Source organism: Saccostrea echinata, unplaced genomic scaffold (genome assembly GCF_033153115.1).
Source record: "Saccostrea echinata isolate AGI-Se365-2 ecotype Australia unplaced genomic scaffold, CSIRO_AGI_Sech_v1 ptg000057l, whole genome shotgun sequence".
Taxonomy (NCBI): Eukaryota; Metazoa; Mollusca; class Bivalvia; order Ostreida; family Ostreidae; genus Saccostrea; species Saccostrea echinata.
Genome location: NW_026889806.1, coordinates 4,136,392 through 4,151,270, shown reverse-complemented (window position 1 = coordinate 4,151,270; position 14,879 = coordinate 4,136,392). Strand labels below are relative to the sequence as shown.

Genomic DNA, 14,879 nt, shown 5'->3' with positions numbered 1-14,879 from the left:
TGTTTATCGGTAATGATCCACTAATAAAACCCATGTCCAAATAACTGACAGGTATCTCTCTTCCATTCTCAATGACCGTGTGGTGTAGGACAGCTCCGCGAGAATTCCATCGGCATCGAAAGCAAGTTTTATGACTTGCCTAGATGGCCGAGCGGTCTAGCGCGCTGTTCCTGTATTTCCAGGAGACAGGTTCCGTAGGTCGAGAGTTCAACACCGGGTTGGGGCGGAAGTGGGTATCCATATAAAAGTGAATTTCTTTGTGCTTTCTCAAAAAGTTGCCTTTTTTTCTAGATGGACATATTTGTTGTGATTGACTTTGTAAATGTCGTTTGTCTTGCATCTCAACATGTGCAAAGTTATTAATAAAACACAATAAATAAAACACACAATAGGATATTACATATTTTTAATTTTGATACATGATTTCAGTCAGCGTTCAGAACAAACGACACAGATGAACTCCCTTCCATCCATGTTAGGAGGACATTTTAAGCTTTCACATCGAGACTTCACGAGATAAAATAGGTAGCCATTATGGTTTTCCCGTCCCCCGTGCACGGCCTGTGCGTGTTCATCTACACAGTAGACGGTCGTACTTTTCGGACATCCGATACCCCTAATACTCTATTCTCCAGCCGGAGGGACACGTTTTTCTTTCTTTAAATAAAAAAGAAATTAGCAATAATAGCATATAATCAAATGATATAATTTTAATGTTTTCTTAAATGTAGTTTTTTTTTTTAAAATCAATAACCTAAATATTGACCAAATAGCAAAATGAAATAAACACGTGATTTTTTTTTTTTTTTTTTTTTTTTTTTTTTTTGATAATTGGTAAAAGCTTGTTAGTTGGAATTGTAACCGATTAAAGGTTGTTTTGCATTTGTTATGGTATCTATGTTCGTGGTCTTTGCATTAAAAACATAATTTAAATATAATTGGCCTATCTTTGGTATACTTGGCTATATGAGTCACGTTGGTCATAATTTTCACAATTCTAGTAATAAGTGTTTTGTTCTATACTAGTACATGTAATTACTCAAAGACTTTTACATTCTTATTAAAATCTATGGTATTTTATGAAAAAAAAAATCCTTTCCTTATAATCACGTCAAACCATCCTAAGTTAATGTATAAATCTACGTGTATGTTGGCACACAGCCAACTTGCTACTGTATTTTGAGTAAGTAAGGTTCTACTGATATATAGCCTAACTGTGTTATACTAAACATCTGGGAAGTTTTTACCTGGAATAATTTAGACAAATTTCGAGGTTTCTCGTTTTTCCATGGTTTTCCAGGAATCATTTAGACAGGTCCCAAGACCATAAACTGAGAACAGACTTCAGTCAATATTTCAAATCAATATAATTAATTCTGAATTAATTTTGATAAAGAAACGAAAGGATGACTGCACTTAAGGACATGCGAAATTTGCAACAAAATAAAATTTCAAAACAAGCATTTTTCTTTTCATTGCAAGAATGGTCAACATCCAGTCGACAACTTTATGTAATTACGTTTAATAAAAGTGTGTATTTACGAAGTTCGAATCTGTTTTCAAAGACAGGGGTCACAATTTTATCACGGTAGCTCAGTCGGTAGAGCGCTCGTTCCGTGATCGGGAGGTCGTGAGTTCGAATCTCGGCCGCGACTGACCTAAGTCGATAAAAAATAGGTAGCAACTGTTTCTTCGCCATGCGCTTGGCACTTTTGAAGTGAAAGTTGCGGGTCCTTCGGATGAGACCTTAAAAACCGAGGCCCAGTGTCACGGCAGGCGTTGGCACGATAAAGATCCCTCACTGCTCAATGGCCCTGAGTGCCGAGTAAAGGTCAAAATTTGAAGCCCTTCACCGGTATATGGTGACGTCTCTATATGAGTGAAAAATTCTCGAATGGGACGTAAAACAACATACAATCAATCAATCTTGAATCTCCGTTTGATAATAAGGACGCCCACGTTTTTACTGACTTTATACATAGTCAGCGCATGTTTGTCTATTGTTCTACGTTTAACAGTAGTTGTATATTTGCATAAGTAATAATGTGTCAAAAGGAGATTTAAGAATCACTGTCTAGTTAGTAGAGTATGCCAGGGCATCAACGATAGTTGGAAACGTGGCTTCGCCCGTTATGCAAATTATCCCACGTTTCCAACTATCGTTGATGCCCTGGCATACTCTACTAACTAGTCAGTGATTCTTTATATTTCCATTTCATTGTGAAATAAAATTGTAAATTTAGATTTTAAAGATGTAGACTAAAAGATTTAAATTACACGAGGCCTCACATGTCAATTTCAATAGTCCCCGCCCACTGACGTCAAACACAAAGACAGCCGCACGAGAATTACATGCATATTAGGCCTTCTTAGCCCCTGATCTTGCGCTTGGCGAAATTTGCATTCCGGTGGAATGATCAAGAAATCAACCTAACTAACTTTCAAAGAGTTACCTCAGAGAAAACAAATAGAAATGGAAATATTAATAGACAAACATGCGCTCATGGTTAAAAAGAGAAAAATCTGCTTCTTCTTACATTCGCTCTCTGTGTTGTAACCAAGGCAAGGATTATGACATGTTTAATATTATAATTCACCACGTGATTTCTTACCTCAAGTAACTTTGTGAATACTAAATTCCGTCACGTGACTTGTAAGGTAGCATGTTTTGTGCTAACAAGGACATTGTGTTCGAACACGTTAAGTCATCTGGCATTGATATAAAATCCGCTTTAATTACATTGACATGCTCATATTGTTAATTTCGTTTTGAAACCTTTGTCAGAAGTGTATTTGTGCCATACAGAATGGAGAGAGAGATTGGAAAGAGCGATCACGTTCTTTTTTCTAAACATGTCATTGTTATTTATCAAGTCTAATTTTAGACCCATTCTTACAATGTTAGCTCCACCTCTCATGCATATCTAATGTTCAATCAAGGGCAGGTAAATGTAAATTCACTATATTTGGAAAGCAGTAAGGACAAAAAACATTGAATCATTTTATTGTATCACAGTCTAAAATCATTGTAAGATTTAAATTTGGTTCCAAATTGACAGGATTCTTTCATAAACATTCAAAAATGAAATAAGGTTTAGATATAAAAGCAACAGAAGCAACCGCAAAAGACCCAAAAAACAGGCGTTAAGTGCAGTCATCCTTTACTTTGCAATTCTGTATTAAACAAACCTGCAAATTTTTATGCACATATGTTAAATAAAACTTAAGATATTAAAAATGAAAATTTTGACTTAAGTCTGTTCTCAGTTTATGGTCTTGAGGCCAGATTTCCTCCTCTTGGTTTTACACACAGCACAGGGCACATCTTGTTCGCGGAGATGTGAATTGACAATTTCCCTGGGAACCTCGTGTTCATCTATATTGACAGAGCCCCTAAAGCTTTCAAAGTGTCCGTTATGGCGTCCTCACTGTGGGTTTTAGTCAACAAAGTGGTTCAACTGCAGCTCCATGATGCGAGTAATGAGATCCCCCAACCAAACTTAGTTGACGATTCAAATATCTTATTTTAATTCCATAAAACAATTTATACATTTTTATGTATAATGAAACAATAGTAAAACTAGAACTGGTGAAAATAAATAAATAGATAAATGAATTAATCAATCAATTAATTATATAATCAAATAAATAACTAAAACACATATTTATATATTCATAATTTAATGAATTTTTTTAATAAAGAAATATATTTGATTCGGTTCCTCTTTAAAAGTTATTTCAATTAATTAAAATCTAAGTTTGTTTCAAGATAATATTTTGCAATATTATTAGATACATAGTTCGTTTGAATGCACTATCAATCCTTTAAATTGAATATGCAAATATATCCTTTGAAATGTAGAAATGTGTATTCAATATGCCAAAAACCACTATATATACTTATATTGTAGTACTTAAGCTTTAATGAGTTACAACTATTTCTGACTATATTGTCAAATTGAATGTGAATTACTGCAAGTTCTCAAATCCTCTATCTCCGCCTTTGAAGATGAATTACTTTTCAAATGATTGTGTGCGCCATATGACCAGTATAAACACAAATGTCATTATCATGTGCTAAACCGGAAAAGGAAGGTACTTTTTTGTGGAGTTGATTAGTTACCACTGAACATATTCTTTACCTTCATATATTAATTTAGCTGTCCCTGGACAATCCCTGCGACCCCAGTAAGTATACACAGAGCACAAAGCAAAGGAAAGACAAGGAAGTCATCTAAATATCAAATAAATAAGAGACATAGAATTTTAAACCCATGTATAGGACGCAAACGGAAGAGGATATCATCAATTCATATACATATAACAGTGTTAAACTTAAGTAATTCTAGTCTAATCATACTTGTTTACGTTGTTTGCCATGAAAGGTTCCAGGGCAATAGTTATTACATAAAACTATCATTTTGTAAATTCCACCACTGAAATAACATAGCACTTAATAGACCCATGCGTGCTTATAAATTAATGATTCTAATTGTTTGATAAATTAAGCATTGTGATGATCAACATTGATATAATTTTCTCAACTCAAACTCGAACTGATCAGCGTTCTATTAACCAGTCTAGGATGAAGATGGTCCTTTGTAGAAAATAGTATACCTCCTGTTACTTTGTAATCTTAATCCAGTCAAACGAGCCTTGTTGACTGTATGTTTCTTGTCTGAAATTTCAACACTTTTACAGATAATTGACCAAAACACATATAAGGTTGTTAGTTTCTCAGATCGAATAACAATTTCGTTGAAAGTATCTCATTTGAAAATGGTTAGGATAATGCGACATACTTTAATATGTTCCATCATTTACATTAACAATAATATTTATACCTACGTCACAAATCGTCACGGGGGGTGTAAATACATAGTTAAAGAAACAGAAATAAACACAAATATAATCAGTTTTTGTAGGTAAAATTTTGAAAATAAACCGATATTGTTATTATTTCAGTCAACGTAGAAAAAAAACAGTTTAAGTTTATTTCTTCTTTGAAGGTCTCTGAGAATCATACTCCAAAGGAAATTTCAAAGACATTGAAAAGCTATTATACAAATATGGACTTCAGTATAGTTCGATAGCTGGTTTTATTACCTAATACAATTGATTTTAGTATGTAATATTTTTGACTATTTTCTCTGCATGTATATTCATTCCCCTGAACTAATTAAGGAACAACCTATGCCGGGAAAGTCTTTGTCACAGGATTTTCAAAAGGAGTAATTAGCACTCGCTTTTTAATCAATTAAAAGTATATGGCATGTTTCCTTTTTATTAGCTCACCTGAGCTGAAGGCTCAAGTGAGCTTTTCTGATCAAAATTTGTCCGTTGTCTGTCGTCGGCGTCGTTGTTGTCGTAAACTTTTCACATTTTCATCTTCTTCTCCAGAACTACTGGGCCAATTTCAATCAAACTTGGCACAAAGTATCCTTGGGTGAAGGGGTTTCAAGTTTGTTCAAATGAAGGGCCACGCCCTCCTCCAACGGGAGATATTTACGAAATAGCAAAAAATTAATGGCATTATTGAAAAATCTTCTTCTCAAAAACCAGTGGGCCAGGAAAGATGAAACTCATGTGGAATTATTGTCAGGTAGTGTAAATTCAAGTTTGTTCAAATCATGACCCCCGGGGATAGGGTGGGGCCACAATGGACGATCAAAGTTTTACATAGGAATATATAGGAAAAATCTTCAAAAATCTTCTTCTCAAGAACAGCAAAGCTATGATTGGTCATATTTATTTGGAAGCATCCTCAGATGGTGTAGATTCAAGTTTGTTCAAATCATGACCCCCGGGGGTAGGGTGGGACCAAAATGGACGATCAATGTTTAACATAGGTGTACATAGGAAAAATCTTCAAAAATCTTCTTCTCAAGAACAGCAAAGCTATGATTGGTCATATTTATGTGGAAGCATCCTCAGGTGGTGTAGATTCAAGTTTGTACAAATCATGACCCCCAGGGGTAGGGTGGGGCCACAATGGATGATCAAAGTTTTACATAGGAATATATAGGAAAAATCTTCAAAAATCTTCTTCTCAAGAACAGCAAAGCTATGATTGGTCATATTTATTTGGAAGCATCCTCAGGTAGTGTAGATTCAAGTTTGTTCAAATCATGAACCCCGGGGGTAGGGTGGGGCCAAAATGGACGATCAATGTTTAACATAGGTGTACATAGGAAAAATCTTCAAAAATCTTCTTCTCAAGAACAGCAAAGCTATGATTGGTCATATTTATGTGGAAGCATCCTAAGGTGGTGTAGATTCAAGTTTGTTCAAATTATGACCCCCGGGGATAGTTTGGGGCCACAATGGATGATCAAAGTTTTATATAGCAATATATAGGAAAAATCTTCAAAAATCTTCTTCTCAAGAACAGCAAAGCTATGATTGGTCATATTTATGTGGAAGCATCCTCAGGTGGTGTAGATTCAAGTATGTTCAAATCATGACCCCCGTGGGTAGGGTGGGGCCACAATGAACGATCAAATTTTTACATAGGAATATATAGGAAAAATCTTTAAAAATCTCAAGAACAGCAAAGCCACGGTTTGTCATATTTATATGGAAGCATCCTCAGATAGTGTAGATTCAAGTTTGTTCAAATCATGACCCCCCCCCCCCCGCCACTCCCTTTTTAGGGGTAGGTTGGGACCACTTATGCATTTAAGCTTTTCAATACTAAACTGATTTTTCCTTTTTTCCTAGCCACAGTGCTCAGGTGAGTGATGTGGCCCTTGGGCCTCTTGTTAAATGTAGTGCAGCCGGTGCAATTTAGAATTCATAATCCAAAATTATTCTATGGTCGATACAATGACCTTGTTTGCAAATACAATACGTCGTAAAGACGATTTGTTGACTAAAGTCTTTCATATTGTACCCCATTACTAGCAGACCTGTTTTTATATTCTTTTGAAGCCAAAAAGAAGGTACGATTTTGGCTTTATTGTGTCCTTAAAATTTAACGTTTTCAGAGAGTTATGAAATTGGCTTAAATTCCATGTTAAAAAGTTCCTTGGGAAATGAACTTAACTGGTCACGTGATCAAACCCTGTGACGCCCGAAGGGCTTCCCAGAAGATTTGATCACGTACCAACCTAGTTCATTTTCCAGTGAACTTTTTAACATAATTGTTGTTTATTACTTTTATTTACATTTGAGACGAATATTCTAAATAGAACTGCATTCATTACATGAACGGCCCGCCGTATTGCTATGTTGTGACGCACAATGACCTAGCTAGAAGCTGTTTGGTCTTGAGAGTTCGCCTCGCTCCAACATTTGAATACTTACATTGATGTTCAGCAGTCCAGTTCAGGAAATATCTGTTCATAATGAAAAAAAACAATGATCGCTACTCTGAGAATAATCTTACTATTATTGTATGAGTTCTTAAATGAAGTCAAAAACGGTGGTATCGTCTTCAGTTTGCATACCTTCAAAGGAATATTTCAGGTTAAAAAGTTAAGCGTGATTTTAGGCTAATCAACATTCACACCGAAGAAAGATCTAAATAAATGATCATATGTTGAACAAACAAACACATTTGTTTCAATAATTTTATCTTTTTCATCGCTTTAACGACTTCGAAGTTCCGAAACCAGTGTCATCGTGACAGAAATATACGTAGACAAGATATCATCTCGCTGTGTGAGATGGTCACGCTATGACCTCTGACCCCCTAATAAGTTCGCACAGAATTGAACATATTTTCTCTTCAGTAGGTTCATCTACGAAAAATATTTGCAAATGTAAATAAATATAAATATCATACAGTACATTCAAATACATACAAGGTTGAATAATTTTAGCTATAAGAATTTCATACATCTTACAGATCTGACATGGTTTTCAAAGAATCTTTTACCATCATTTCATTCATAGGTTTCAATGAAGAAAAATAATTCCCAAACATCTGTAAAAACCTTATATATAACAAGCAGTCATGGATGTCGTAAATGATGTACTTATTTTATATATTTAAATTAAGTAACAAAAAAAGCAATGACAAAAGAATAAAATAAATCAAAAGATCTTACAGGCTGGCATTTTTCCTATGTAATTAGTTCCTAGGTTTCTATATTTCATATAATATCATTCACATTTGTATATACGACCCTTGTTGCAGTAGGAATTTGTATAAAAGTAGAGTCCATCAAATCCCACTGCCACTTGTACTGAGGGCCAAGTCACCCTCCAATACGGGTCTTCATTTACATTTGTGAAATAATATAAGGGTATTTCAGAAGGAAAGAAATATACAATATGTATTGTCAGAAAATCAATTCCATTACACTGATGTGTATGTTTTAATCCATAAAAAATAACAGAAAGTAGGGGAATATAGATTAAAAAAATGTATTCATTACAGCACCAGAAAGTGATTGTCAGTGTTTTATATTCAGATTTAGTTGTTCATTTAAAGACTTCTAGTCTATAGACTTATAAACAAAATATTATGTTAACTACAAGCAAATAATAATTCAGCATTTGCTATTAGAAATATTTTCAGAAAACTTAATTGTTCGTTCTAAAAGTTTTTGTAAAATATCTATTTTATTTTCTCCCTTTAGTTGGCAGTTTGGAAAGTCGTGTAATTGTAAGGATAAATTGGATTAGATTTCAATTTTAAAGGCAGCATTTATACTTAAATTAACTTTTACAATTTCATATTTAACTTTGTTTCTTGTTTTCCATATAACCCTCTTTTAAATGTATATTAAAGTGTTAACAAAAATTCTTGAACTTTGTGGTTCTTTTAAGTATCCTACAATTATTGTTTGTGGTTCCAATTCCAAATCATCATTTAGTTCTAACTAGAATTTTGTCTTCTACCAATTTAAGTGTTGGTTTAACCGTTCTACAATGGAAGAATAGATGTTGTTGGCTTTCCCTTTGGTTTTTACATAAATTGCATACACCGTTGGATAATCCAACTTTACATAATTTATCTTCAAGATATTATGGACCCCTTTCCATTGAAATTCTTGAATTTTATATTTTAGTTTTTCTCTTGCAATGCTGTCCCAATTGCAGTGTATGTTAGTTTGTAATATTTTTCCTATTTTTCTCGACTCTTTGGTACTATTTTCTTTTTCTATGCATTTTAATCTAATATCATCATTATTTACTACTTTATTAGTAGTTCTTTTAATGAGAAAGTTATTATCCTATTATAAGAGAGTCTTGACTCATTATTATAAATTTTGTCCTATTAGTATTTGATAATATAGTTAGGGAATTACAGCTTTTATTTTACTATATTCAAATATCCAACACCTTTTGTCTATCAATTTGTTAAATATAATGCTATTGTATTCAAAACAATTACCTTCATCAATCCAAATGTCTTTAATTTTTAATAAACCACTTTTAATATAAATGATGCCACATATAGTGATTTCCCTTGAAATTGTATTAATTTATTTCCAAACAATTGAAGGTTGAGTATTTCATCTCGATTTACAGGCTCACATTTTGCCTGGAATTAACTAAATGCAATAAGTGCTTTTTTTTTTTTTTTTTTTTTTTTTTTTTTAATAAAAATTTGAAATATTATTTAACGAAATTTGAGACAGGTCAGAACAAGAGCATAGGAAATATTCCTGTCTTGGGTGTATATCTTTACTTTTTAACCAGTGTTTAGCAATAGCATTCCAAGTTTCTGATTTTGAATGCATTATTTTATAAATCGTTTTTATTTGTTTACTTTTTATAAAATTAAAAGTATTGTTTAATTTGATTTTTGAGCATGATCACTGTTCGTTATCGTCATATTTCATAATGAAGTCATATCTTCAATAAAGAATTTCTTGCATGTAAGGATATTGCCACAAGGATAGAATTGTGTGTGTGTGTGTGTGTGTGTGTGTGTGATGATGATGATGATGATGATTCAGAAAAAGTTGCTCTCATGTGACCATTGTTAAAGACATGGTTCAGGTAAGCTGTCTTGTGGAATACTGTGCTCACTTCGTGAGTTCTTGATTACTTGCTTTCAACTGCAAAATTGAAGCTTTTGGGTCATATTGGGGTGACATACGCCATCGTTGCAATAACAGACTTTCTGGTTATGATTGTGATATTATAAATGATATTTTTATTTGATATGAGCTATATAGACAATAATCCATAATAAAATACATGATTTATTCAAACTGATGATTTTCAGACAAAATCTGGTATTGATAAAGTAATCAAATATTTATGGTGCAGAGCAAACGGCACAAGTGAGTTCTCTTCCTCCCACGTAAGGGGGGCATTTCAGGGACCCACAACTCGCCTCAACGGGGTACAACAGGTACCCGTATCCTTCCGATCCACCCCCTGTAACGTTATCTGGATCTTTGTCCACACAGGTAAATTTAGAAGCAGCTTTGGCACCGTGATAACCAGACATCAGATATCTGCTGTATTCTAAGGTCCAGCCTCTGTGACAAGTTTTTCTGGCTTTAAAGAATGAATAATAGGGATAGATATTAATATCATATTTACCAGTAATTTAAACAAAGGCTTCAGTCGAGAGATTATCAAAAAAGTAATACAGTACTTAAATAATTACTAGTATCCATGTTTATCGATATTTCTGTTACAAAAACAGGTTTGTACCTCTGCTTGGGACCTTTGGCCTTTCAGTCCATTGCTATGTAAGAAGAGCTATAGATTAATGACTCAATACCTCACACTGCATTTCTCACCACCATACTGATTTCAAGATTCGAAACATAGTATAAGACTAATTCAAATACGATAAAAATTCATAACCACATTGCCAGTTTTATGGCAAACATATCAAGTACTTTTTGAAATCCCTGATTGAAGATATCAGAAGGTTACCGACTTTGCCATTCCATAAGAAACCATTTCCCCCTCTTATTTCAAAAACGCATCTTGCTCTCCAGAACTGTTAGATTTCAGATTTAAAAAGTAATGGTCTATGGCTAAACTGTTGAACGGGTAATTTTGCACTCTCTGATTTCATGTTGTCCAGAACACTCTTATTTTTACTGAACACCTCCCCTAAATATATTTTACCTTAATCTAGTATTATAGTATCTTTTTCATACTTTTTTATTGAATCTCTTCATTTGTATTTTACTGAATGAACCATATGGAAATAAAACGGAACTCAAAAATATTTTGATAAAATTTGAATTGCCTTAAAGATTAGTTCTGCACGGCACAGCTTAATTAAATAGACATATATTGTATGCAGGGCTAACACACTCCAAACACGTCACATTGTAAACACACATTTACCAGAAACAGTTCTGTACGTTTAATTTGTATTTTAGTATCGAGGTATTAAATGACTTTAATCCTAACCTTTACCGATTTTAATTGTCATATGCGACATCCAAAGCGTGTTTCAGATTAATCATCCAAAGATTAAAGCTACACAAAACACTGTACATTACAAAAATACATGTATAGACTTATAAGGGAAAAAAATAAACTGCATTATTTATTATTCTTTTCCTTTAATGGTTTTTTTTACTATGAGATTTTCTCCCCTTATTTCCAAAGCCTTATTTTTTTTTATCAATAAGGCTTGGGGAGTCTCAGAATGAGAAGTATGAGGGAGGATGTCGAAATTATATGTAAAGATGTTTATCTGTAATTACTTTGTACATTTACGAGAACAATATAAATAAAAAGTATGTTGCATTAACCTACACCTATACACAGACAAACAAACAGGTGGACAGGAGGACAGACATGATGATTTTCAATTAAATGCATGCAACTGAATAATTTCTTTATCAAACCTGGGACGGTGTATACAGCTGTTTTTCCGTGAACTCGACACACAGAGCATGGCACATCATGGAGGCTCAAAGACTTTCTGAAATCGTATGTCCTGAATTCTGCTCCATATATGTACTGCTTGTATCCGTCAAATCCTTCTTTGTAATACCCCCACTGAGGGTCCTTTGGGAGACACAATGGTTCCACAGCTGCCCCGGTATGTGTATAGTACGATCCTCCGGCATAACCTGAAATTGACTGTTAGATTACCCGGCACTGTTCACTACAGGTTTTGTTTTGACGAACTTGAGATATAAAATAAATGTATAATTAAAGGCAGAAGAAAAGTATAAAGCTAAGATATTTTTAAATCACAGAATGCCTTTAAACACACTAAAAAGTCATTGTTGATCGAATAGTTCTAATTTAAGATTGCCATTATTCTGCAAAACATTACTTCCGGAAGAAAAAGTAGCAAAATGGCCGAATGTGGAGAATATGAGATTTTAGCGAGAAAATGAATTTGCTGTCGCTTTCAACATTTCGATATATCGATCGACGACGTTTTACCAATTGACAATAGTTATTTTCCTTAAAATCTCAACCCAATATATTACAGGCAGTGAACTTGAATTAAAAGACACCATAGAGTCTGCTACATCCGTTTCATACTTAGATGTTTTACTGACTCTAGACTTCTATATCCTATCAAATACTATAAAACTATACAACAAAAAGGGATAACTTCAGCTTTTCAATCTTTAAGTAGTAATATTCCACTATCACCTGTTAATGGTGTTTATGTCTCCCAATTGATTCGGTTTGCAAATGTATGTTCTGAGTACGATCAACTTTTGAACCCAGGCAAGCTATTGACAAATAAGTTGATGTTTTTGACTTTTCAACTATGAAAGTCAGCATTTCGCAAATTCTATGGTATTTGTAATGACCTTGTTTGCAAATACAACCTATCATTGGGTCGTATTTTGACTGCCATGTTTCACACCAAAACGTTTTATACCAATTATTCCGTATACCTGATCAATACAGAGGGCTTCCAGCGAATGTGTTCCGTCGAAAGGGGATGTTAACTTCTTTTAGGTACCTTATCCCATTTCTGGTATTTCTAAGAGTGTATTTTTGCCTTGTTCACGATTTATATTCTACTGGAGATATGAGATTGATCACTATTTGTTATCTTCACATCTTTCTATTCAAATGTTATCCCTATATACTAGTGCCCAGCATCACTACTGTTTGGTATAAAAACGCTGAATTGGAACAGTGACTATTCTGACTCCTTCCTCTTACTCCTTTTTTAATTGTGTCTTTATCGTTATGATAAGGTCCCCATCTACTGAAAATGCCATCCTGGATTTTATTTTACTTAACAGAAGTGAAGTGATCGTCATGAAGGAGGGCTTTTCTAGTACAATGTGCAGACTATCCCCCCCCCAAAAAAAAAAACCAAAACGTTGAATGCATAGGAAATTTATGAACCCTCATAACCCTCGAATTTATCGGAGTCACAGGGGACAGGACTATTAATATGATGATGAATTTAAGGTGGGTAGTGAAAGCAACGTTAACATAATTCTACTCAATTGCAAACATAAGTAACTATAGAACTAGATTGATTTTCATCTTTTATAAAATTTACTAAGAAATAAAGGACAATTTAGATATCATAAATAGATAGATCGATTTTAAAGAAAGATAAACCATTAATATGGTTAGCAAGCATAACTCTACGAACAGGGTGTGAAATGTACTCAAGCCAAAACAATGCTTCAGATAGAGATTGATTGTATGTTGTTTAACGTCCCATTCCAGAATTTTTCACTCATATAGAGACGTCACCGTATATCGGTGAAGGGCTTTAAATTTAGATCTTTCTCGGCACTCAGGGCCTTTGAGCAGTGAGGGTCCTACCGTGACGAGGGACCTCGGTTTTTAAGGTCTCATCCGAAAGACCCGTGACTTTCACTTTTAGTGCCGGGCTCTTGGCGAAGGAACAATCACTACCTCAGTTTACTTCTTAGGTTTTACAAGAATCAAACCCGGACCTCCTGATCACGAAGCGAACGCCCTACCACTAGGTTACCCTGAACGGTCTTCAGTTAGTAAGATTTAAAGAGACACTGTGACGGACAAACGGGAAAATTGACAAAAGTAGAATTTTTGCAAGACACATGCAAATTTTATTCAATTCTTGAAAGTATTAGGTTTCAGAAAATTACAGATTTCAGAACCTAAAAAATCTACTTTTATGGAGAAAAATATAAGTAAAAATAATTTTAGTATGCCCCAACACGAAAATATTACTTCACTTCTTCCTCTTTAAGGTACGCATGCGTAGAAAAGTTGAAGAAGTTACCATGGTATGGTGTCAATTCCATAGATATTAATGTTGGATGACCGAAGATTTTGATATAATCTTCAAAAAAGATAATCAGAACTTATTCCTCACTTTTGATTGCCATATAATTCAATGTTGTTTACAAGTTTCACGCTAAAAATAAAAGACACATGACCTTGACATTGTTGACATTGACGATAACAACCACGCCATAGATACAACTTTTCTTTTTCCGGCACTTAAATTTCGCAGTCTTTTCTTGCTTTTACCGTGCAGTTGAGATCTCAAAACTTCGCCTTATTCATATTTCTCATAAATCTTTAGCTTTATGATACAATTATCTTAAAAGAAACACTTGATATTGACTCACTGTGTAACTTTAAGTAAGAAACAATGAGAAAAACAAAGTTAACCACCAACCTGAATATACGAGTTCTACGTTTTGCGCACATGTCTTCTTTCCCCATCGAACGTATCCAGCATTAACATTGTTAACACCTGGAAAGGTGAATTCTATAGGATCCTTACTACAATCTTTGAATATTTTGAAATATAAGTAAGATATATGCCTTACCTTCATCAATGAGGTCTGATTTGAGAACTCTCTTGATTTTCGATATTGACTTATCTGTGTAGAGTTTATTTTTCCCCTCCATATCCTTAAATTTCTGCTTCATTGATTCAGAGAAACTTTTAAATTCCCGCCGTAAAGCTTTCACGTGATACATCCCAATAACAGACAACAGTTGTCTGCTCAAAT

General features: G+C 34.0%; 1 protein-coding gene across 1 annotated transcript; it reads right to left on the bottom strand.

Moving 5' to 3' along the window:
- Nucleotides 1-10,216: 10,216 nt before the first annotated feature.
- On the bottom strand, nt 10,217-14,775 carry LOC133174065 (uncharacterized). The gene is made up of 4 exons (XM_061309107.1): nt 14,694-14,775; nt 14,540-14,653; nt 11,781-12,008; nt 10,217-10,461 (listed from the first exon to the last, which is right to left on the bottom strand). Exons 1-4 carry the CDS (start codon nt 14,773-14,775, stop codon nt 10,217-10,219), a joined length of 669 nt encoding a protein of 222 aa, XP_061165091.1.
- Between the last annotated feature and the right edge of the window lie 104 nt (nt 14,776-14,879).